The sequence below is a fragment of the Heliangelus exortis genome, chromosome 1 (genome assembly GCF_036169615.1).
Source record: "Heliangelus exortis chromosome 1, bHelExo1.hap1, whole genome shotgun sequence".
Lineage (NCBI taxonomy): Eukaryota > Metazoa > Chordata > Aves > Apodiformes > Trochilidae > Heliangelus > Heliangelus exortis.
In genome coordinates, this window is record NC_092422.1 from 182,415,558 (window position 1) to 182,441,781 (window position 26,224).

General features: G+C 39.8%; 1 protein-coding gene across 1 annotated transcript in view; it reads right to left on the bottom strand.

The window, feature by feature from the left end:
* Positions 1 to 2,803: 2,803 nt before the first annotated feature.
* LOC139791536 (sucrase-isomaltase, intestinal-like) overlaps positions 2,804 to 26,224 on the bottom strand; it is a 56,336-nt gene continuing 32,915 nt past the window's right edge. The window contains exons 13-23 of the mRNA XM_071733878.1: positions 24,212 to 24,329; positions 20,813 to 20,981; positions 20,178 to 20,294; positions 17,374 to 17,522; positions 14,215 to 14,303; positions 11,518 to 11,570; positions 9,750 to 9,880; positions 8,865 to 8,953; positions 8,434 to 8,483; positions 4,613 to 4,771; positions 2,804 to 2,973 (exon numbers count right to left, since the gene is read on the bottom strand). Of these exons, the coding sequence (XP_071589979.1) occupies positions 2,914 to 2,973; positions 4,613 to 4,771; positions 8,434 to 8,483; positions 8,865 to 8,953; positions 9,750 to 9,880; positions 11,518 to 11,570; positions 14,215 to 14,303; positions 17,374 to 17,522; positions 20,178 to 20,294; positions 20,813 to 20,981; positions 24,212 to 24,329 (1,184 nt within the window). The 3' untranslated portion in view covers positions 2,804 to 2,913. The remainder of the gene's footprint in view (positions 2,974 to 4,612; positions 4,772 to 8,433; positions 8,484 to 8,864; positions 8,954 to 9,749; positions 9,881 to 11,517; positions 11,571 to 14,214; positions 14,304 to 17,373; positions 17,523 to 20,177; positions 20,295 to 20,812; positions 20,982 to 24,211; positions 24,330 to 26,224) is intronic.

Genomic DNA, 26,224 nt, shown 5'->3' on the forward strand with positions numbered 1-26,224 from the left:
ATGCAGCCTCACCAGGGCAGAGTAGAGGGGGAGGAGAAACTCTCTCGACCTACTACCCACACCCCTTCTAATTCACATTAGATGGTGATTTTCTGTGTTCCCTTTATGGCTTTGTAAGGCCGTGAGTTAATGGGGGTTTGAAATGCAAGGTAAGATTTTTCCCTTTACACTGAACTCCTTCAGGTTCAGAGGGACACAGCTGGTGGGTTTTATGGCTAACAAAGACAGGGTGAAGAAAACAGCTGACTATGGATGGTTTTAAATCTCAGCCTGAAAAGTTCTCTCTCCACTGCAGATCTGTATCTGTAATAAATTTAATTGAACACTTTGGGAAATTCATGTTTTACCTAACCTAATCTTCAAAGTCAGTAAAATGTTTGGCTATAGGTTCTTGGATCCAGCTCATAGCACTTGCAATGCACATTTTGTATTTTTTCTTGAAGTCTTTATCCTTTTCTCAAAAACAAAAAAGAAAGAAATAATTGGGATGGAAAAGAACCAAGCAGCATATCAGAACTTCAAGAAAAGTGTAAAAGATCTGAAATTATACCTGCATCTCATTGTTCAGGGAGGATAAATAGCCAAATATACCTACAGGCTTGCACACAAACTCCGTTTTCCTTTGATGTCCTTAATACAAATGCCTACACCAAGGGCTGTCTTGCTTACTTTTATAAAATAAACATGTGAAATCAGAGCCCAAGGCAAATGTATTACTGACTAGTGGTTTCCTGTTGTGTTCAGTGAAGCTACAAGGAGCAAAATAAGAAAAGAATAAAACCCAGGTTGTAATACAAGGCTGAACAGCTCATCAGTGCCACTAGGAGTGTATTTTTCTGCTCTTATTTTATCAAGATATATATGAAATTGCTAGTTTAGCCACCGATTTCACAGAAAACCAGTGAGCACTGGCTGACTCCACATGGTTATCCAGCTGAGGGCTCTTTAGGAAGATGACATCTCTCCTGTTCTCCAGGCACATCTGTGCTCCAACTTCCACACCAGTCTCTGCTTCCACCATTTGTCAGCAGATTTACCATCTCTTTCCTCATCTGGCACTCCAACTTTTACCCACACTGTAAGGCAGATTAGAGACAAACCCAGACTTCTGCAACAAGTAGTGCTCTTTCTGTCTGCCTGCCTCCAGTGTCTGCACTTGCTTTCCTCTCTCCTAAATACACTCAGCTCTCATAAACCACACTCTCATCCTTCCTTTGCACAAGGCCCTTTGTCTGCCCACTCCATGGACTCAGAGTAGCAAGTTCAAGTGTTTATTTCATCACAGAGTCTCATGTGCTGTATTCTTGAGCAAGAAAAATGTTATCTCATCCATCACCTTAGCCCTTTCACCCCACTGCCCATATTCTACTCTTCCTCAGCCCTTTCTCACCGTCTACACCTCTCTGTAGTATCTTCTCCAGCCTCTTCCCACTGCAGGACTGACAAGCAAGTTGCTTTCTCTGCACTGTGCAGAGCAGACAGATTTCACAGCAGACCTTGCTGCAGCCAGCAAAGGCTCTAGAGAGACCCAGGCCTTAAGGTTTCTCTACAAGACTTAGCTCACTTTGAAAAAGCAACCTTTAGCAGCCAGACCAAACTGGTTTTGTCTTCCTGCAGTTGACATGAACTAGAGAAGTTCATGTTACTGCATTGTGTGTCCCTCCTGTCAGAAGAAACATAAATGTGTAAAAACACCTGGGTGAAATCCTTATCACTGAGTGGTCTAGAACCAATTATAGTGAAAATCAGACATTCTTGTTAAAACATACTGCATTTGCACTCGTATCTGTACATCAGGAGCAGTTTTCCATGGCGAAGTAGTGTTGGGGAGATTTTTTCAAGAGTAGACTTGCTGAGACCTTTCCCTGCAGAGTTTTGGAAAGCAGAATTAATCTTCTGGGAACTGACACAGCATTTTTGCCACGAGAAGGATTTTCTGTACCTTTTGTGGAGGGAGAAGGAAGAGTCAGGAGCACCTCAAGGAGCTTGTAATTAAGCTCAACATTGTGTGCGATGTTCTGGGGAGAATGTCTCTGCTGGGGAGGGGAGAGCTGGTGCTAAACTGGATCACAGTCCCGCCCCAATGTCCTTACAGGACTATCTGTTAACTATCAAAGCTTTAATGGTTGCAAATTGCAACTGAGGTTTCTCATGAATAAGTATCAACAAAGGTAAAAATAGGTTTATAGGCATGGAGTTGTAAGTGTGGGAAGAGCTGAGTTTGTGAAGCTCTGACCCTGTCGTGATGTGGATCCCTCCTGCCAAAAGGCACAGGGTGCATTTGCTGGGGTAAGAGCTACTCTAACACTGGGAACAAACTCCAGAGAGAGAAAGATTCTTGAAAGAAATCCTCCAAGTTTTCAATGAATTTCCTCTGTCTATTGCTGAATCCCAAGATGTGTCCATACTGTACTTATTACGGTTCAGGAACATGGAGAAGATAATTAGCTAGAGAACACAACAGCTCTAGATTTTGTATTCTAGTACTATTGGCTGATTTTACCAGCTGGCTATAAAATATGTCATATAATTTATATTAATACTTATAATATTACATGTATTCTATATTGTATTAATGGCTGATTATGTATTGTATTATTAAAATAACAGTGACTCTCTGTTCTGAATCTCATGGTCTTGGGAGATCATCCTTGCCAGTTCCAAATATTATCTCAATCTGAGGTGAGAGAGAACTTCCAGGGAGATTTCTTCTATGCTATTTTGAACACACATGAGTTTATGGTAATACTCATTAACTACTACTGAAAATCTGGTTTGAAGAATACTGCAAAAAGAACAGTCATAAGATATGCAAGCAATATTTTAATCTCTAAATATTTTTACATTAAAATCAAAATAAGATTAATATTTCATGGCCAAGGATGATAATTTTGTCAGTGTTTTCAGAGCTTCCTAGTAAATCTTAACGTTGAGTTCCTGAGTTAGTGGGGCAGAAATCCATAAAGTCAGTTTCTGTGGAAAAAAAAGAAAAAAAGACACAAAAATAATGAACAACTTTGCTAACTTTTAAAAGATCAGCTCAAAATGAAAAAAAAAAAGAAAGGAAACTTCAGCTTAGGCCTTCCTGATTCCCTTAACTTCATCTGGTAGGCAAGATTGCCTTAGTGGCAACAGATATTTTTCTACTGATGTATCCAATTCAACATCCCTTTTAGAAATTCAGGAACAGGTTAATATTAATTAATGACATGAATTAAATATTACATTACAAATATAATACCTTCCCTGCTTTCTCCCTGTTCAAATTAAATTTTATGCCATTCACTTAATTTCAATTTTCAGTACTTCATCAGCTTTATCTTTGGGTTTTGGAATTAATAATCTCTTAAAATGCATTATATTCATTCACACCTTCCAGCTGTTTCTTTGCTCATCTACAAATTCATGTTAACATCATTCTAACAGCCTATGACTAGATCACCTCTTCAAAGTATGTCATGTTTTTATCTTCATCAGAAACGATTCTCTCCTGTTACTTATTAAGCAGGAATTCCACTTCTTGAGTTATTTTCCTTTTATTCAAATACAGGGCTAGATCCAGTCAAAAATACAGCAATGCCATCCAAACATCAGTCCAAAAGTGCCAGGCAGACAGGAAGGCTGCTGCAGGCTGCACTGCTACAGGGACATGAGGAATTATGGAGAGTGGGATCCTTCCTGCACACCCTCGCAGAGGATGCAAGCAGAAGAAAAGGGAGAACTTTCCCTATCTATGCTCAGGTCATTCTGGTGTCAGGATGAGCCTGGTCAACAGAAGTGCTCCCCCAACATCCCTGCTGCAGTTACAGCTCTGTCACTCTTAAGGTACAGTACTCCAGGGAGAAAGCAAAAGATAAAGACTCCTAATAATAGGAAGATTCTATGACATTACAAATGTCAGCTCAAGGTAGCACTGCATGAATCAGAGAAGGAAGTAGCTTATTACTAAGCAAACTGCTTCTATTTATATACAAATAACTATGGCTCAATTATGCACTTAAGCTCTGCTTTTAGGCAAATTTGCTTTCTGTAAAGCAAAAGTAATATGGTAGAAGTTACTCTCTACTACATCCCTTCAAACAGTACAGTCTTTGTTCTTGTTAAACTATTATACAGCATGTAATCTCATTAAGACTGTAAGGAAGTGGCAGATTTGCCCTTTACTTTTGTAATTACGTGGACTGTAGGTTTTCAGGATCAAAAACCAAGCTGTTAGTGTTTTGGGTTTTTTCCATAGAATCACAAATATAAGAGAATTATAGATAATGGCGTTAAAACATCTGTGCAGGGATGGTGGGAGAGGTTTGATGGAATCTTTTAAAATGGTAAGAGGAATATTTTTAGCTGGTTCAGGCTACTGTCTGATTTAAATAATACAATTCTTGTGGAGTTTTGGACCTTTCCTACTACATTATTTGAAGTAGTTATTAAGTCACTGAGGTGATCTTTTGCTCTTAAATCAAATATTAAATTTTACATTTGTGACAAGCTTTATAGTCTTTCTTAATCATCTTTTTTGTGTTGCTGTTAGAATGCAGTTGTCTTCTGTGATTGGTGCCTTCAAGCACATCTAAATGGAGTGTTTTCCATAAATGCCCAGTGCAGCTCTTACCTCACTCAGGTCAAAAGAGAAAGCTTCTGCACGGAGTGTTCTTCCATTCAGAGCAACAGCATTAGGTCTCAGTTTTAGGCCAAGAATTGTAATTTTATTGTATTTCAGAGAGTCAGCCCCTCGGTAGCCATTTTTCAGTATTTCAGTCTTCAGGTTTCCCTGGAAAAGGCCACAGAGAAAATTTTAGGACCACAACTCTTTGGAGGTGACTTATTGTATATTGTTACTGCTGTAGTGTTATCTTTGTCAACATACAGAATGGCTTAGAATGTAGACATTAAAGTTCATCAACAGTCACATTAATTTTCACCTAAGCAAGTCTTCAGGTATCATTATAAACTAGCAAATTAAGAAACAAAATAGCATTTACAACATTAATTTGGAATCTTCTTGGACATGTTTTTCCTACTTGTAATCAATGCAAATATGGTTCTTCTACCTGCTTGCAGGCTACATTGGCATATGCAAAGCCGAAACCCAGATAGGGAGATTCAATTAGACCTTAAGGCAGATTTAATTAACATCCACAGATAGCTTCCCTAAACGCTTAGCATCTTCCATAAAATCAGCTTCTAGATATTTCCCCCATAATTTATGCCCCACATCTCCACAGCCCCTGCTTGACATCTCCCCTATATATGTCCCAGCTTTAAGAACGCTGAAGAGACATTGTATGTCCACAGACCCTTGTTTGTTGTACTTATTTACCATACATCCCATATTTAGGGATGTACCAGAAGGACATACAAAGTCATTAAATAAATCCATTTGGATCACCAGTGACAGTAATTTCCCATAAAAGTAATGAAGAGGAATCATTGCATTTGTTCTGTGATCAAAGTTGTTAAGGAAATAAAGATGAATTACACTGCTCAGGAAGGGATGAACTGCCATGCAAACCTGACTTTTTTAAAGAGGCTGAGGAAAAACCCATGATGGAACCTTTTGCATAGATTAACTTTTAATTTCAGTGGTGCATGGTAGGAGGGGAGCAGAAGCAAGATGACAGTGTTTGTAACTTAGGGCTGTGCTTAGACTGCTTATTTCAGGCATCCTCACTGAAAATAAGTGCTAATGCACAGCTCACTGTTTTAAACTGCCTAAAGAAGGAATTATGGCTATTATGGAGCAAATGGGAAGAGGCCTCTAAAAGCCATAGGCTACTTATATGTGATGACTTCTCCCCACTGGCAGAACTCCACCACAGGGGAAGTTCGGAACAGAAAGACCAGCTCCCTGCAGCTGTCCCTGGTGTGGCTAAGCAAGGGAGATAGCTCAGGGTGGCCACATAGACTCAGTAAGCTCAGTGTGGTGCTGAATTCAGCAATTACAGCTCTGTTAATAAATAAAGATGTACTCAAGCCCTGAGGCTCTGAGCCAGGACTCTGCAGTGGACGCCACTGTCCCTGTGACAAAGGTCTAAAACTGAAGGTCTCGGGGAGACAGGGAGGTGCTGGTACAAGGGGAAGGAATGAGTCTCTCCTCCCCAGGTATCTGATGGTTAAAGCAATCACCCAGGAAGGTCCTGAGTTCTCCTCAGAGGGAAGGAACTTCTAGATATTTCTTGAAGCTCCAGAAATCAAAAGCAAAAGTTCTGGATCTGAGGCCAGAAGCCTGAACTTCCTCCTATACTTTTTATCTTGCTGCTTTGCTCTGGTGCTTTAAACAGCTCCTTTTTCCCACATTTTTCCTCTGAAAAGTCAACCAGTTTCAGGAGGAACTTGCTCACAGACAATAAATTTCCCTCGTGTCTAGCATATTTTTTCAGAAGCTCCTGCTTCCTTGCACAAGCCTTTCCATCACTATCTCTTTAGGGTCTGGACTCACTACACTCTGTCTTGTCTGCCACTTCTGGTGATGGAGGCAGAGTTATGGTTTGCCCTGATCATCCCTGAAGTACAGTGAACCTTATACACTTGGCTCATGTATTTTTCTAAACTGGTAGGCTTAATATATGGGGCACTTTGACTTGGAGCACATTGACTTAGGTGACTTAGCCACTATGCATGTCAAAATGAAGGTGTCAAGTGAATTAAAATACCAACCATGGTGAGATAGTACCAGAGGTCAGGCAGCTCCAACTGTTCTCTGAGAGTTAAGTGCCTACACTAGTCTTGAGTACTTCTTTGTACTTCTGAGTTGTTTAAATAAAAATATAAATGAGAGGTTCTAATTCTGCAGCTGTTACTTCCACAACACTCTGCGCTGGGTTCAGAGTAAATGGTGTGATGTTAGACCTTACCAGTTGCCTTTGGGAACAAAACTTGTGTGTTCTCTTAAACTAGCCATGATTAAATTATTCATCCACATTTTTTTAAGAATACAGAAATGAGCAACAAATACCAGGACTTTCATATGTTTCTCGTACCTCTACAGTTTGCTATTTGAGATGGATTTTTTTCTTTATAAACATATAATAAAAAATCAACTTCAGAGTTTATTGGAATGCAGATAGGGACTTCAGTCATGGATTTATTGGCAGAAGTCAAATACAAGCCATGAGAAATGGAAGTGCCAGTGAATCAAGAATCTAATTCGCACAGATCAGACTTCAATATAAAACTGGATATTGTTTTTCTGTAGCCTTTTTGCAATAAATTACTATACACAGACTACAAAAAGCCAAAGTGATTTTTCTCCCTTTTTGACATTGAAATATCCTTTTGTTTGAAGAAGAAGAACATTTTTTCTTGGTAAATCAAGAAGAAAATAAATTCAAAATTAAATGTAAAGTCTAGACATGTGGTATTTGTTTCAGAAAAATATCTCATGAATACACTAAACTATATAAAAAAACCCATTGGCTTACCCTGGCTTGCTTTTGCTCCTAGAAGACAGACATACATTCTAGGAGTAATATCGCATTAGAGATTTACACAATTTTATTCTTTTGAACATTTTTGGTAGACTATTTTGGGGCTTTTAGGAATATATGACATGAAAACCATGCCACAGTCTACATACTATACCTTATTTTCCATATACTAGAATTGCAGATAAAATACGATCTGTGTAGATTGCTGAAGTAGGTTCAGATTTTTTATAATAGCTCCCACAATTTACTGTCCTATGCTTAATGAGCTTCTGGTAGATTTATTTTATAACATTTCTCTCAATTGCAGCCTGGACTGTTGAGGTTTTCTGTTGAGTTTTCTCAGAACATGTCTGCGTAGAAGGGAGTGGTGTATGAAAGGCATCAGTGCACAGCCCCAGGACTGATCTGTTGTGCGCTGCAGGAAGCACCCGCTCAGCACAGGGCACTGCTGGGAGCCTCCTGAATCACCCCAGGGGAGCCCGACCATGGGGGCAATCTCCCTGCTGTCAGACAAGGGAACACAAGCTAAAGAACTGAGACCTATGTAATCCTCTGGGCCACAAAACGAAAGCTTCAAGTGATCACAGTTTAAAAGTTGCTGGGATATCCTGAGGAGAAAAATGTAGCCTTCTCCCACCCACCAGACTGAAAGTGTTCACAGGAGGAAGACAAGTAAAAGGTTCCTTGTCCTCAGAAGCAGTGACTCAGAAAAAAACAAAAAAAATCTGAGCTGAAAAAAGGGGATTTTCAGATTCACATCACAGCAGGGACATTAATGATGTGCCACTATGATACTCAGTGAAGCAAAGACAAAACTGCAGCATCATAGTTGGATTATTTTGTAGCTGTCTGAAAATGAAAGCATAAGGTAGCTTACTGGCATTAAAGGCTGAGCTATTAGAAAAAAAACCTTTCCAGAGAAGAGTTAGACATCAGCACCTTATGATGGCTACAGTAAAACAGAGCTACCTGTATGTGTGTAGGTACCTTGTATATTGCTACTTACTTTGCTGAATGTATATTTAGCCAAGAAGTAGTTCTCCTTTTCAATAGTATCTGTCAAAACAAGAACAAGGAGGATTGGTATCAAAACAGGGAACAAAATCCATATGCAGTTCACATTAATTGTAGCAAGGGGCTAAAATCAGACTAAGATGATTTGTGGGTTATTTTATTTCTTCCTCTAGTCTTCTTAGGGTGATCTCCAGGGAACACAACCTGAATGATTGCCCTCTCTAGCAGACCAGCTGTTCCTAGTGTCACACCTTTCTCATATCAAAATGCTGCACTCTGCTTTCTGTCACTACTGTGACACTCAAGTTAGGGTCAGCTCTCCAGCTATTTCTAGCAGGAGTCAGTGCAATTATCCTCCCAAAAAGGCAGCCTGAGGAGAGCTCTGAATACAGCCACTGCTTCACAGCATGGGACCAGACTTACCGATTGAATCACCATCATCCCAGAAGAGAGACCCAGAAGCTTCTCCTTGTTCATCAAGGGCAATAATGAGCCCAAATGGGTTTAGGCGGCTGTTGACAAGTTAAGAAATGTCAGTACAAACTTGTGAGCAGTGTCCCTTGCAAGTTATTTCACAAAAAGTTCCAAAAAAATTAACTCCAATTTTAAGGTTACAAAAAAGGCCACAACAGAGGACCAAACGATCATAGTCACCAAAAGGGCTCCTGAAATCTGCCTTGTCCCATTGAAGTGTAAAATCCCCATGTTTTGAGTGGATTTTGGATGTGGATAAGTTTCTCCTTTAGTGCCCTTAATGAATGGTAACTGGGAGACAGCTGGTCACCAGTGCTACCTCACTGGTTTTGGTTGCTGCAGTGCTAATCCTTTCCTCCCCTTCACATTTATCTTGTGAGAACGGGTCACATGTGAGGTTAGTGTATTAATTACTGGTGTAAGGAATTCATATTTGTGAAAAGAGGTTTGAACTTTTCCACCTTGTTCATGGCACTGGACAAACACATCCAGGAAGAAGTGCCTTGCATTTTCCTCTTGCATATATTTGCATCGAATGACTGGCAGCAGGTCAGTGTGGCAGTAAGAGGTACAATGGCTTTCCTGAGAATAAACACAAAGCCAGGAGTAGGTTTTGGCTGTGTGATGTGCAAATGGTGATGGGGATCATCTCTCAGGTGACTTCTCTTTGCAATGGAGTAAATAGTGGGATAAAAATACTATGCTTATTTTCTGGGATGGCAGCTGAGAGATGCAGATTGCCTCACTTCTGCATTTTCTTTTGATGTTTTTTTTGGCTCTCTGTGGGTCTGACCTGCACCAGGGCTGTTTGGTGACAGACACAGATGGCATTACCTCTTAGTAGTGGTTGTGGCTGGTGCCTGCTCTGGCAGGATGTAGCCTCCACGGATAAACAGAGGGATCTTGCTCAACGGGGCAGCCACGGTAACATACTGGTTGTTCCAGGCACTTGGAATTTTAATACCCTAGCACAAAAAATTAATGCAGTTTAAAAATCCCACAAATCCAGGCACTATACATTGTGACCATATACCACTGAAAAAGAGACCAAGAGGTACATTTTCATTTCAATTACATCAGTGAAAATGCAAACAAAAAAGTGTATTTCAGGGGTATTATTCCAGTTTCTTTTCTTAACATGAAAGAGGATCTAGCTCCTGCAGCTATGCATATGCATGAGATAGAAGCTTCACGAATGAAAGACAGCAAATAGTATTTCAGAATAGTATCATTATCCCATATGCTGTGAAAAAAAACCCTCATCAAGACACTGAACAGAGAAAGCAAAAGAAACTTCTGTGTCCTCTTTTTACGCATATGGAGACCATCACATTTCAGTTTAAGGTGAGTGCCTGGTGCCTGCTCTGGCAGGATGTAGCCTATAATCATTGGGAATGTAAATTGTAGATTTTCTTATCTTTTAAGAGCAAGCCTTTCCCTTTCAAAAAGTAATTACAACATTCAATGAGTGAAAATCATGTATGTGCAGACAACCAGTATAAGTTATCTGCATTATTCCTTCCTGGTTTAATGCCTCAAAACCAGGTGTAGCCAAGGCTTGCATACAGAGTAGATGACAAAGAAGGCTTTGTTCTTGACCTCTGTAAATAGTAATTGTAACTCATGGTATATTGGTTTTAGATAATGCAAAATGCTGGGAGCTCAGCTTTGCCAAGGCCAGGACATGAGCCATAGGCAGGCAAGGGATGCCATCCGCATAGCCAGCCCAGCACAGGGGTTCAGAGGGAACCACAAGGAAAGCTGAATAAAATACCTGACCTCACAAAAACATGGCCTTACAAAAAGAGACTTGGATGAATCTGGGGACACCAACCAAACACTGAAAATGACCAAACTTCTTCAAACATAAGTCAGAACTTCCCCTTAGAAGAACTTAGAACTTCCCCTTTTCTATCCCGCCCACATGCCTGCCAGCGTTGTTCAGGGTAGTTACCAACAGTCTGATGCTCCTGGGCTAACATTTCCAAAAGCTCTTAGCATCAGCCTAATTACTCCAGCTGAATCCAGCTCAGGTCCTTACCCTGCAGATCATAGCATAGCTTAGTTAGGTTGAAACTGAGCACTTTTGGAAACGCAGTACTGGGGCTGGTGGTTGAAATGTTAAAACTTGTACACCCTGAAACCAGAAGAGGTTGGTATTTTCTACAGAGCAGATTGTTCTCCATCTTTCAGAGGGGAGCCTCACCGTGCTCTCTAAGTATGCCTTCTGTCAAAAATGCAGCATGTTCTCAGGAGCACAACTCAGGTTTCTGTCTCTGTTTCTATGCAGTGAAGTGTACCAGTACAAGAATTAAAACATGCAATGAGGAGTGAAAAAAGAAAGAAGTCTTGACAGTCGCATGAATCTTGAGGCTGCTCGTGATAATTCAGTTCTCTGTGTCTTAGAGCTTTATAACCCAAAAACAGAAAATACAAAGCAACTGAAAACTATGCAATTGTAGAATTTTTTTGTGCTTTAGTTTTCTTAAACACAGATGGTAAGGTAAAAATACTGCTGAACATTGCTAAAAGTTATTTTGTTGGAATTGTAATATTTCAAATTATGTAATATTGCTAGCAACTGAATCTTAAAAACACTTACTGTATAGTAGTCAAACCATTGAGCTTCAGGGAAGTACACATCCACAGTTCTTGCTCCCTGTAATTGTTATAAAGTGATTAGAGTAATTTTTTTTGTATTTCTGATATTACATTAGATTTATCATATTTTGCATGAAGAGATGTATGCTGAATATTCTAATAACATCAAAGCTAGGATATTATGGCTGAATTATTATCAAGCAGAGGACAGCTGGCTGATCTATGGTGTTAAACATCTGAGCCTTTACTATCTGGGGGGTTTTACTGCATTTCCATGGGATGAGTCAATGTTACATGATGATTCTGGTCTAGGACATAGCTCATTTTCTTGCAAATGTAACTGGCCTAGGTGCACTTCTCCAACATCTGAAAAATCCCAGTGAGGTCTAAGGCAGCCTTTGCAAGACAGGACTTCACAGCTGATGATAGAGTAGGGGAACAGTGCCTCTTGTGCTCTTCCAGTTGCAGAAACAGGCAGAGAGCAAGGGCTGGCAAGAAGGGTATACAGATATTTTTCTTCTTGGCAAAAATTTAAAGTTGCAGATAAATAACAATAATAATGATGAATAATGTGCATATAATTGCACAGTTTATGTATTTTGTTTTTCAGCATTCACTGAGTTATCATATTACTGCAGGGGCTAAATCATATTAAAAGCACTATGAACTAATAACTCCAGGAAAAGTTGGTAGAAAAATATACTTTTTTTTTTTTTGGTCACAAGTTGCTTACTCTCATAAACATATTAATTTTGATTCTCAACATAGATTTCTTCCCCTTTGCAGAGTTATGGTTTACCCCAAAGGCTTACCCCAGCGAGCAGGTGAAGCACAAAAAATAAAAGTGGAGGAGAGTTAAGGCAAGTTACCATTTGATATTTTAGGGATTTATATATATGTATGTATATAAACAAACAAAAGGGGTAAGAAGTTAAAGTATGTAAATGTCATATTAGAATGCAAGAACTGTTATCCTGAAAATGTGTGGTGTTTTCTGCAGCCTGTCTCCCACAGTGGTCACTGCTGGGTGTTTCAGGCAATGTCCTAGTGCTGCATTAAGTGAGGCTGGGCTGGTTTGCTCTGTCTGTTTAGATGTCACTAGCTGTTTAGCAGTTTCATGGTTGGCTTTATAAAATGCCTTGAAAGCTTGAAAAAAAAAAACAACCCCAGAAAATCAATATGCTCCTCTCCCCATATTTTCTCTTCATTATTATGACAAACCTGAATATCCTGGTCACAGAGAAGTGTGTAAGCACCATCTGGATAATGATGAGCCTTGCTATCATGACTCCTTAAATAGTGTGTAAGACAGTTCTCTGTTTTTGATTTTGATGGATGTTTCACATGCTTACACCTTAGGACCCAAGGACTGAAGGAAAAACTGTCTCTCATCCAAAGGGAAGGGATAGCTGCCCCTTACTCATTTTCTCCAGACAAGCAGGTGCCATGCTGCAGTTTGATGTGGTCACTGGTGGCCTGCAATGCCGTGGTCAGGGGCTTACAGGCCACCTCTGCCCTTGCCCTGGTAGCTGCCACAAGCCCTGGCCACCACCTCTCTCCCACTGCAAGACCCAGCAACGTGTTGACTCCAACACTCTCCATCTCCCATCAGGCCACAGACACTCTGTCCTCCTTTTCTGCTGCAGTCCCCCCAGAAACACTAGGAACCCCCTTATCATTTTATATACCCTCATGTTCCCTTTCATTTACTTCTCTACAGGAATCCACCCCTGGTTTGTCACCCTCTCTTTGTGGGAAGGTTTTTCTCACATCTTTCATCTTGCTGAGACCCTGTGAAATCCCCTTGTTAGTCAGAAACCTGAGGGAGTCTGAAGATGAAGGACAGACAAATGAAGCTGACTCGGTGGAGTCAGGTTGGTTTTTAGATGCAGGAATAAGAATTTCCCTTTAAATTCAGAGAGGCACAGGAGCTGTATAAAAAAGGTGACTCACAGTGGCCTGTTTATATGTTTGATTTTGAACAACATCTAGAAAATGTATCAGATTGTATTCTGGAAGCATGCTGATCAGAAGCAGCTCTAGCTACATCACATGCAGATATCTGGCTCTGCTCAGATACACCTTCCTGATGCTGCCAGTGGTGGAGAAAGGAGAGAAACTCACCCTTGCTCCAGCTGAGTAGTGAGGGCACTGACTTCAGCACCATATCCAGCACAGCCATAGGAAAATGCTGCTTTTTAATACCTGTTATATTAGCAGCTAACATTGTCATTACTGTTTCCATAATGACCAGGTTTGTCTGTGATGCTGGGAAACTCTTAGCACAGCCCCTGAGATGCTGCAGTTTCAGAACACTGTGGGTGGGTAGTAATATGGAAACCAGTTTGCTTTAATATCAGCACGTTTCTTGCCAGCTCAACAATTACTGCTCTGTGTGTGTCCTTGGAGGGAGCTGTCAGCACAGTAACAGGAGCAGGCAAGGGCCAGCATCCAGCCTGTTTACATCCATTTGGCTCTTGGAATAGCCAGGAGATGCTGTGCCCTCACTTTCATCCTCCCACTTCAATCACTGGGCAGCTCTCTACTGTCTGTGCTTCTCAGAAAAGCTTCTGCAAGCTTTGACAGTGGAGGGAAGAAATGGGCAGATATAAGCAAACATGCCCTGAATGTCATCCAGTGCCCTAAGCACAGTTCATTTCTCTTATTCCAGTGTGATGGCATTTTTTAATTGCAGTACTTGCCTCTTCGAGAACAGGAGCAATCATAAAAGCAGGTCCCCAAAGGAAGGCAGTATCTATTCCATGAGTCTGCTTATCGGAGGTAAATCTAGTGTTGAAAGTGAAATATGTGGTGTTAATTCACATTATTATAGAACTTGCATAATATTTTTTATATTTCTCACCGCAACAAGAAACCTGCTTCCTCAAGACATCCTTTGACACTGCCAAATGTTTTTCCTGGTTGAGGGAATGCCAAAAGCAGGCCAGAGATTCAGAAAAACCAGTAGCACCTACCATACTGGAGCAGACCAGAACCCTCACAAAATGCTGAAGCTCTGATTTCTTTTCAAAATAGCAGTGGTGGGGAAACAGTTAACTTAATTCCTGTCCAGTGGGTTAACAGTTCATTGAGGGATCCAAAGAGCAGCAAAAGGGCCAAGACTAGGAGTGGAAATGCAGAGGAACAATACTATGCTCTAGGATTTAATGTTTTTGTGAAAATCCTTGTATTTGGCTTCCTGCACCTTCCACAAATTTACATTAGAAATCTTGCAGGACAAACAGAAAGCAATGTTCATACATACTGTGCTTTTAAGCTGCATTTCCTGAATGGAATGAAAACTGATGGAATTAATTCCATTTTATTCAATGCATTAAAATAATTCTGGATTGTGATCATGTCCTCCAGAGTGCTTATAGTCCTGTTTGCCTGGTGTCATCTGCCAGCTTTGGAAGAGATTAAATTCTTCTACTCAGTGTCCTGCTCCAGCACCCTGCCTGCTTGGGGCATAGGCGTATCTGCAGACTTACAGTAATTGCTCCAAGTGAGCAAAAGCACCTTGGCAATAAAGAGACATCTATTTCATGCTTGGATTTCTAGAATATTGCAGCTTTAGGAGTGTAATTGGAACCCAGGAAAAAATGTTTTTGAAGGCATGTCTCAGGCTTTGAAGAAAGAAACCTCAACTAATTCGAAGAAGTTCCTTTTACTGTCAAAACCAGTAGCTCTTTTGGACAGTTTAATCTTGATCATTACTGGATTTCAACATATTGCTTTGTAAATATTTAAAGTGGGGTGATATTTTTTATGAATTACTTTGAAATAAAAAACATTAGTTTTTCTTGTCATCTCAACAGTCTGTCCATATTTTTAATTTTGCTGTAATAAGACCATAGTACTGATTCAACATAATTTGTTGTGGGAGATTTCAGGAGAAAATATTGATCAAGAAATTGTGAGAAAAGAGAAGTTGATCTTATTTGCACGTGGAGACAATCATCTGACCACATAACTCAGCACTATTTTCTCTTGTGCTTACAGCTACCACAAGCACAAATTCAGCAAACAAAGAAACTTTCCTACTTTGAATATATAAGCCATTAATTCATATCTGTGATCTACATAAGGTGTTTAATTCCATCTACATGCTTCCTATGGTTAGCTGTTGGCCTCTCTTCTCTCTTATTTTTCCCCTGTTTATCCACCAGGCAGAGCTCTCCCTTCCAGAAATAGATCATGACCTCTCAGTCTTTTCAGACAGTTGAGCTGCTGGCACCTCTGTTTCATTGTGTGAAAGCCTGAGAGACACCTAAAATGCTCACAGGAATCTCCCGGGATGGTGCTCTTATTATTTGAAATGAACACCTAAATGTTTGGAATTAAATGAAAAAATCTGAAATGACCACACGAAATAGGTATTGCTTGGAGACTCCCTGCCCAGGCAGAGCTGTTTTCATGGTGAGGCTGGTGAACTCATAAAATATAGGTTATGTTTTAATGAAAATGAAAATGACCACCTTTCAGCTCAGTTTCACTCAACAGAAATCTCTGCTGGTGCATCTGAGAATGCTCTACAATTCAAATCAAAGCAAATTTGAAAATTTGCTAATGTAGATGTGGCCCAAATAGAGTACAAGTATGTTGTGAACAGTTAAAAAGGAAATTTTAACATCCTTAAATAATTATTTATTAGTAAATATTAGCTAATATTAATGCCAATATTAATGCCAAAAATAATTCGGTCCAGTCCAACATTAGCACAAATCTCACTGAGCAAAAAATAGAGCTAAAGTAAGCACTTGAAATAGCATATAGTATCTTTTCAGGCACAAGTACCTATAACATTTCTCCTTAACCCTGTTAAATAAGGTAGCAGAGCAGTAAGGGGAAGAATGCCACTTTTAAAATTTTTCAGCCATTGTGCTGAGTAGGCAAAATAGGTTTTGTGCATATCCTTTCCATACTCAAATGGTCTGCACTTTAGTGTAATCTCAGTTTAATTTGCAAAAAATGCCTTACCCTTTAACCAAAATGTTTTTAACCTAAAGGGAAAAAGAACATTAAACAGTCCAGGATGTAGCCTGCACCAATGAGGCTAAATTGTGTCAGAGCTTTGGGCAGTAACCTTTCACATGCATTATTTGCTCTCCTTTCGCTCAAGTCTTCACATAAAGCATTCTGAAGCAGAAAATTTACCAGAAGTGGGTAAAAAACTAATTGAAAAAAATACTTGGAGGGAAATGAAGCCTGACTTTGGTTCTTGCTTCTTCCAAACAGGAAAATACGAGTTGTTCCAAAAATCTGAGATAATATTTTCCAGGTTTTTTTCCAGTCTGTGTTTATTAATCTCGGTTTTGCACCTGCTTTTACACTCAGACATCTCTATCTCTTTTTTCTCTGTGCAATTGGTGGACACAGGTGTGGGTTTTATACATAGCATGCAGATGCAAGTGCTAAATTGGAAAATGCAAATGCTGTGGATGATTGGAAAATTGAGGCTTCTCTGAATGAAATTACCTTGACATTCTGGACCAGAATACAGATTTTGTAGATTTCATTCAAATACAGAAAATACAGGTATGTGATTCTTATTTTAAAAATAAAAAAAGAACTGGAAATTTTTCTAAGACAATAAATTGTCAGAATTCTCCTTACTTGGTGTTTTTTCTGGAAACAAATATAAGTTGTATTTTAATGAAAATCCATTGCATATATTAAGAGTTATTTTTGTGCATATAATGGGATTAATTTCATTGTAAAACTGATCATTTTAAGAGAAAGCATGCAGTGATATTACTCTGAGTATTCTCAAACTTATATCAACTAGTTTATACATAGAAGCTCAACTACTTTTGTGAGTAAAATATGATACAAAAAGGGGAGACTCCCAACTCACTCGTGCATCAGAGACCGCACCACCGTGTTTCCATGAACATGAGACTCGTAGAACAAAGTGTACAGGTACGGCAGCAGGGAGTATCTGATGCGAAGGGTAGCACGAGCTATCTTGGCAAACTCATCTCCAAACACTGCTGGGTCTTGTTCCTGTTAAAAAAAAAAGCCTTTATTTCTACTGAGCACTATAACTAGGGCCCTCAAATTCAACAGAGAACCTGTGTGAACGTTTAAATAAGAAAAAGCACTGATCAACAAACTGGAGGATGTATCAAGAGCATCCGTTATTACCACACTAATACTTGTTTAAAATTTTTCAACTTAAAAAATTCCTGTGTGTTCAGAGAGATCAGGTCCCACTGTGGTGTATGAGAGCTGTCTGCAACCACCCCTAACCCCATGATGGGGAGCTGGGCTTTCATGTCGGTTCTTGAGGACAGACACCCTCTCTCTAGAAATCAATTTACCCTGCAGACACAAGCCTCCAGGACAGGTGAGGTGAAACACAGAAAAAAGGGAAGACATAAGCTGCAAAACAAGGGCAAAAGCATAATAATATTTGCCAAGAACATAAAGGTAAATCTATCTAAAAGTAAGAGTAAATCCATGGCCCTGCTGAAGCCAAAAGGAGTGATTGAAGTCACTGCCTGTGGTGGGAAAGCATTTCACCCCTACAAAGAAGCTTGATTTCTCATCCTCTGCCCTCTATTTTAGGATGCCCTGACCAAGGAGAAACCCACACCTTAGCACTGCCGCTCACCTCCTCGCTGCCAGCAATCTTCTCCTGAGAGAGAAGGCATCCTTACTGGGTCCCACCATCAAGAGGACAGGTTTAAGCAATCTGTCTACACTCATTGACTGCCTCTGATCTACTTCAAGGCAACCTTGACCCTTCTCTGCAGTGGGATGTGAAGCACACAGGCCAGGGCAGTGCTGATACAAGAAAGATTTACATCTGCTTTCATTCCTTCTGTTTGACCTTCTCTGGTGCTGAACTGAGCAAGCTAACAAGTCACATGGCTTCCTTCCCCTTCACAAATTTGTCCCATAATATTCAGTTTTCTCATTAAAACTGGAGCGTGCCTTATGAATTCCAAGGATAATGAATCATAAAAGGAACAGGAATAACAAAGCTTTTTATATTATATAGTGCTTTTCAGACAGGAAAAACATTAATTAAACTATTTGACATCCCCAATGCATTAGGCAAAGTGGATATTAAAGATTTTATTTTAACACTGACTTAATACTAATTAAATTCAGTATTTAAGTTAAATTTCTCCATTTTTATGTTTACATCAGAATCAGTGTCTGATAGTATTCCTTGCTGGCTATGAGATCCAGAGCATCCATCTATTATTTCAAAATTGCACTGTATTTTTAACACTGTATTTTTTATTTTCTGACACTGTACAAATGTTGCCTACACTCACAAAAAAACCAGTAAGACTTCTTAGATAATGCTGACTCATTCAAAATACTTTTTCATTTCTTTCAGTGAATGTAGTGTTTAAAATGGATTTAAGTAATCCACTAAAACAAAATGTATCTTTTGTTCCTTCTGTCAGTCACTCAGCAGTGAGTTGCAGTTCCCATTATGTACTCATTGCTCTTTTTCTGCTTATTAAATTGTACATATGTAATTAATACCCACTCACCCAGGTCAGACCCCATTTGTATGCTCAAAGAGCCAAGTAAACATATTTAGATAAGGTACCTCTTATTTTAGTGGAGAGGTAAATACAAAACATTTATCAACAGCATCGCCTAATACCTTGCAGACATTTGTTTTGCTAGAAAGAAATATCTCAGCATATCTCAGAGATCTCCTCATGACAGTTCTATAACTCATTATTCCTGCATTTACCCAGTTGCTGAATGTCCATCATACATTCATGCAAAGACAGACATCTTTCTAGGAGTGTAAATGTTGCAACTTTTGGATGATGCAACTTCAAAGAAAACTGAAGGTTGGCTAATAATGTGACCTCCACCATTGCACTGATCAGTTTACAAAAGGCAAAAAAGGAAAAAAAAAAAAAGACACGTATTGAAGCAGAACCATTTCATCACTGCAGGTAAGCAGCGTACTTAGGCTGCAAGACCTTTAAACTGTTCATAGTTGGAAACAGCCTTATACTGCTTTCCATCTGAGACAAGTCTTGAAAGGACATTATGATAAATCAAAGCCAGGGCATGAGTCTGGACTGAGACTGCACTTTTTTATCCTTCTTGTGGGTGTACTGGCCTTTTTTATTCCTTATTGCTTCTTGGCTATTGATGCTGTCACTATTGCTGGCTCTCCTTGGAGTTTTCACATTTGTCTGAAGTTTCTGACTGTGGCATTTGTCTGAAACTTGCTTTTAAATGTATAATGCCCCCTTTCCCCTTCCTGCAATACCTATTATAGTTACAGAAGCATTGAAACAAAGAATGAACGAAACAAGGGAGTAGGAAAATGTGCTGATACTCACAGGCTCTTAAATAAAACCTAGACTTCAGTAGGTAAAAGATTCCCACCTACAGTGCAGGAAGACCATTTTCTGCTATTCAAAGCATGCATTTCTGCATGGCTTTCAGATGCTAGATACTGCATATTTTTAGCATTTCTATGTCATAGTTACATTATGGATGGGAAAAATTGATGCTTCCCAGTGCAATTCTTGCTCTCAGTGCAGCATTCCTTTTCACCTCCTTTTTCAGTTTACTTGAGAACAGCAGGTTCATTTTTGAGAAAGCACTACAAATCACTGTCATCCTCACTGTAATCATAGACTACAGCTTTGTGTAACTCCAGTTACTTACCATATTTTCCTCTGAATTGTGGTTTCTGGAAAGTGGGTAGAAAGAGCCAAGCTGCATCCAGCGCAAGCAGAGTTCATAGGTAGTGTTATGGTTAAACCCACAGATATCAGCACCAATCTAAAGAAAAAATAAAAGCATTGGATAAATGCTTGGGATGGTGAGAGAAGCCTAAAAATGAGAACGCACAGATGTTTGTTAGAAAAATAACATTCCAGAAAAGATACCTGCTTCTGATGACTTTTTAAGAATACTCCATAGGGACATGAATTTGGGGGGGACAGAGATTGTACTGTCTCCTAGAACATTAACATCACTGATTGTATTTCAATAGTTTTACAAATTCTCCAGCCCAATTTTCAAATCCAGAAATATGTGGAGGGACTTCAGTAATTGAATACATAATATAAAGAGATCAGTTTTGGGTGGCATGCAGTGATTTAATCTGAATCTAGCAGTGCTATTTTTGTTTCTCTTCAGCCAGCCAAGATTGATGACATTTAGCTTTTTTTAATCTTCAGATCCTTATGCTGTGGAGGTTGTTACTGCTGGACGTCTCAAGCAGCTTATTTCAGAAAACATCTGAGTTAATTTAAAGTGATATTGTTTGTGTGCCAGCAACTGCCTGAAGGACTTACATAGGGGATGCCAAAGAGGTTGAATTCCAGGATTCCAATGATTGACAGGTGCATGTCCTTCCACTGAGACAAGTTGTCACCCAGCCAGTGACCCCCGTGCTTCCCACTGCCGACGAATGTTGATCGACTCAAGACAAAAGCTCGCTTGCCAGTTGCCTGCTGGATGGCACTGAGAAGAAAGCAACAAGAAAACTCAGAGTAAGAATGGTAACAAAAGATCCTATGATCAGCCTGAGCTTCCAGGCACAATTTCCTCAGAAGGTGTTTAACTCTTGAGACAGTTATTATTGTGAGTCACGTGTAAATGCAACGGCAAAGCTGCAAATAATGGGAAGTTTTATTCAATGGCCAAAAGAAAAAAAAAAAAAAATCTGATTCACAACAAATTCATTTTTAGGTATTTTTAGCATTCCTAAAAGTAATTTATGTTTAACACAAATTTATCCTTGTGTCTCAAACTACAAAACTGAAACATATTTTCCTTTCTGTATTAATGTATTTTATTTCATATCCTATGCATTCCTAAAAACAGTAAAATATGTAATTTTTTCAACACAGGATTTACTTAGAGTTTTGTATTGGCAAATAAATTCTACTACCCTGAAATTAAAAGTAAAAAAAAAAAAATCTGAACTTCTTTAAAAACAAATAATCAATATAGAAAACTAAAATGTAATTATTCAAAATGTCACTCCATGCTTGTAGTATTCCCTCTCTTTTCCTGTCATTGTTTGATATATGAGGTTTCATTACAGAATTAGTGGTGTAATGACTTTTTCCTCGCCTTTTGAAAATAATTTTGCTGCATCACCATAAAAATCAAGAAAGTGCAATATGCCTCATTAACAAATCTATTACAAAGTTCATGAACACAGGATTATCTCTGCACATAACTGAATATTGCGGCATGATATATTACAGGAACTCAAATATGACTGTTTTAATATGATTTGAGCAACGTAACTTAGATACTCTGGAAAATCCTATCATGAAATATTGATCATGTTGTTAACCATTTGCCTCCTCCTCTTTCTCTCTTTTTAATGAGATCTCATCAAGAGCAATTTCACCTCTATTCCTAGTGGTCACTATTTGGTATTGGTTCTGTAATGGCACAGAGCCTTTGAAATGCTTCAACGTTTGCTTCTAAAGCAAAAATCCAACATCAGCCATGCAGGCCTGAACAACTTAACCTTCTACACCATATTCAGCAAGAGATGCAATTCTGGAATCATGTGGGACCTACTGGTTCAGGGTTGTACATGTACTGCTGGGCCCAATAACTGTGCAAGACTCCACGTGGTTTGTATGAATGTTTTTTTGGAGCCATTTCATGTATATCCTGAGTTTGATTCCTCTCCTCTGGCTGTGCAGCACCAGTCTTTGGCTCTGTTTACAAATCCAGGTGCTAATGAGGGCAACGTCAGATCAACTCAACTATGACCTTGAGTTGCATAAACAATCAGCCACAAGTAATTATTGAATAAATTTCAGTCTATTGTGAACCGTTGCCAAACAGGTCCTAATACTGTCAAATGTATTTGTTGACTGAAATTATTTACAGAATATTATGTGCAAATAACTCTCAGCATTAAGGTATGCACAAGCTGATTGCTGATACTTCATGTAACCAAATTCAAACCATTTGACATGCATCAGTTAACATATTTTCAATTCTCTGGCTGCATTAGAATAATTCTTGGAATTGTTTTTTATATAACTATTAACTTGTCGTTTGCTTTCAGCAAATATCCTGCAACTGATGCTGGTTTGCTAAACATTCCTGTCACTAATTTAATTTAGTATATTATTTGTGAAGAGCGAATGCAGGAAGGGGATACAACCAGCCTTGTAAAAAAAGGTGTTTGAGAAACTCAAATGAGTATGTATGAAAAGTTCTTCACCAAAGTTTCCCAGCTTTGCGCCAAATCCAACCTCTGCTTAGGCTTTTGGTGGTGTTCTCCAGCCTTGAGGGACTCTCTACATTTGGTAAGCAAAATATGTGTTTATGAGGAAGGAAACCTGCAAGCAAGCACCGCAGGAGTGGGGAAGGTTCACAGCCTTGGGGGAGGCTTTAAGGAGCTGTGCAGTAACCATCCCAGTGGTACTGATCCTGGGTAGCACAGCCAGGACAGCATTCATGCTGAGGGGGTTGGGGCAGGTGTGCTGGCACATGGAGCTTTTCCTGCTAAATTCACAGGCTTTTTCTCATGCAACTGGCTTTGCTGGTGCAGAGCCTGAATACAACAAGGAAAGCAGCTCAAGAAGGCAGGCAAATCCAAAACACTTCTATTCAAGAAGTGTTACCAAGGCAGTGTATAGTTATGCAGACCCCAGTGTGCAGAGGACAAATCAGTGGAGAGAGCAGTGATGGAAGGATCTTTGCAGAGAATGAGGCATAGGGACCCAAAGACCATGCAAAAATCCTGTGTGTCCTAGCTGGGCTGGGTGGCCAGGGAGGTCTAGGATTCACAAGATTCCTGCTCCTCCTCTCAAAGCTGGACTGCTCTGCAGGCAGGACTACAAGAGCTGGCAAACTGCTGCTGGCTTTTACCCAGCACTTCCCACCCCCCAGGCTTGGTGTATAAAATACAAGTGCATCACCACCATAAGTAGGATCACTTAGCCTGTTTTCTGGATGCTGTCACAATACAACTGCAGAAAATGAGTGGTACAATCTGAAATAAGCCAGCACAAGGACCCCTGCTTTGGCACTTCCACTATGGTATTAAAGATACCTGTGTTTAAGCTCAACCTCTGCTGGAAAAGGCATAATTTGCCCATTTGTTTAAAGCTAGCTCTACACTTTACTCCAGTTTCACAGCAACAGTCTGCTTGCATAAGCTGGTTTTGAGTGCTTCCCAGCTGCCAAATGAATTTTACAGTAGCTGACAGCAGCTGTGCTGCAATGCAGCTCTGCCCTGATGGGCCAACTGAGCCCCAAGACAAAATGCAAAATGCTGCCTGCCAGGAGCCTCAGGCAGCTCCAGAAGCAGCCAGGGGAGCTGGTTCAGATCCTTCACTGGCAGTGACAGAAACTCCACTGCTTGGGCCACAGTAATGAAAAATTCTGCTGATGCCTCACAGGGCTGCTTGTGCAGCAGCTGCACATGAGCAGCTTTTACAAAGGACAGGAACATCTTGCTCTAATTATACAGGCTGAAGAGGTGGGCCCTATGAGTAAATCCTGATTTTAGCTAAGAAAAATGAAAGTGGAAAAGATTCTTTTTCTTCTTCAAATATTCTCTTTTCTTAAAGACTTCTCACTAACTCTCAGTGAAATGAAGCAAAGGGCTGTTTCTTATTAGATACTATTACAGGTTCCCCAGGTAACATCAGCAGCTTTAAAAATGTATTTCAGCCACCTGAATTCTGCTTAGAAATACTTAGAAAACTTACTTGAAAGTTGATGCTGTCTCAGACCAACCAAAGAGAGAGTGGGTATTATAATGTTCTCCCAGGTAAGTCTTGGAGTCAGGACACAATGTTTTGTCATCCAGGGAGCCACCAGAAATCTCTGAGAATTATACAAAGCACTGTAAAATTATATACATCACAGTTCAAATCTCTTTATGTTTCTGTTCATCTAGGGGTGAAAACACCAAGGGGTTTGGGAAGAGAAAAAAGTGAAGAAGTGCTGGACCTACACTAGCTAGAGGTTAGTATGTGGCTAGGAATACCTGCTTACAGACAGGCATGTGTGACCTCAGGAGGATGAGAGGACTGGGTAGACACTGCTAGTTAATTTCAAGTTCCATGTCCAATAATTCGAAACATCTTTACAAATATCACATAAGTAGTAGCCAGAAAGAAAACCTCTGCATTGCTGAATGAAGAATACAGCTACATATTCTTTTGCGTTTTGACAAATTTTACTTAAGAACAAAAATGTTGCAAGAAAAGGAAAAAAAAAAAAAAAAAAGAAAAGAAAAAAACAACCAAGCAAACTACAGAAACCCCCAAACCAAACAAACAACAAAATCATATGCCTAGGGAACTTGTATGGATGTGTGAAATCAAGAGATCTCAGTATGCCTGCCACTCAGCTACAGAGGTAGGTAGGTAGGCACGATTCTGACCCATAGCTGCAAAATTCACACCTAAGCTCAGCTCTGGCCTCTCCCTCCAGAACACAGCATGGCCACAGGCAGCAGCACAAGGGATGGGTGAGGAGTGTCAGCGCTGCCCAGGGGAGGGAAAAACACGAGGTGCAGCAGTCCACAGTGTGTCATCTGCTGTGGCCTGACTGGCCTCACAGAGGAGAGCAAGGACAGATTATAATGAGCATATTCACATGCATATGTGTTATCTGGTGATTCTTTCTATCATTAGTGGAGGCAGCAGTAGCTTTTTGCCCTTTTTTTGTAGTAGTCAGGGGTAGCCCTGACATTGCTGTCTTGGCACCAGTTTAGTTGAGCCAGGAGGCAACATGAGGCACAAACTGGCTGCACAGATGCTGCCTGGTCTTTGATCCCACGTTATGGAAATGCTGGCAAAGCCCATTAAGTGCTAAAAATGTGATTACCATACTCTGCAGGTAACCTCCATGAAAATGCTATGTGAAATTCAGCAGGAACTGAGCAGGTCAGTTCTTTGGTTTATACAATGCATTTATTTTTAGAGGTTGAAACTGCTATAAAATCACCTCAAAAAAAGAAAGAAGGCAGATTCTCAGATATTCTTCTTTTGCATGCTTAATTAGGTGCACACACTGTTGTAATTATTTCTCTGTGAGCAAGCATCTCACTGTCTAATTGCACTTTACTGTATGTTTACAGCCCACTACTACAAAGTGTATTTCCCTGTACCTGAAACCCCATTAACTTTTGCTCCACTGTGACAGCACAGCTGGAATCCTTGCATTTGGATCTTCAGACAAAGACTTTAGTGTGGCTGATCTGCATCTAAAATAACTTAATTTATAGTCAACTTCCAAGAAACTTCGACTGATAGTGTCTTGAAGAAGACACTAAGGTTCTAGGGAAAGTCACACCTAATGTCCCAGTGGCACTTAGTTATTAGACCATTAAAATGAAAGTGGGATACGAAATAAAATGCTGCCACTTGAGTCATATTTTCATGCTTCATTCTTATTCAGAGTATTTTGTATTCTGCCTCAGTAACACTGATTATTGTACAATTACATATTAATCTTCAGTATAAAGTGTTTTATAGAAATCTGATTTGAAGGACATCTGGGTATGTGTAATTGTGGTTATAATTTAGATAAGAAGGCTGAAGGCTACATTGACAGAAAGCCTAAGGTACCAAGACTGGGACTTGCACAGATTCAGACACCTAAGACAAGTGAGACCCCAAAACCCTGCAACCTCAGGAAGGTTGTTTTGTGGGACTAAGCAGTCCAGGTCCCACCTCATGCCTACACCACTCAAGGGCTTGGACAGCCAAGGG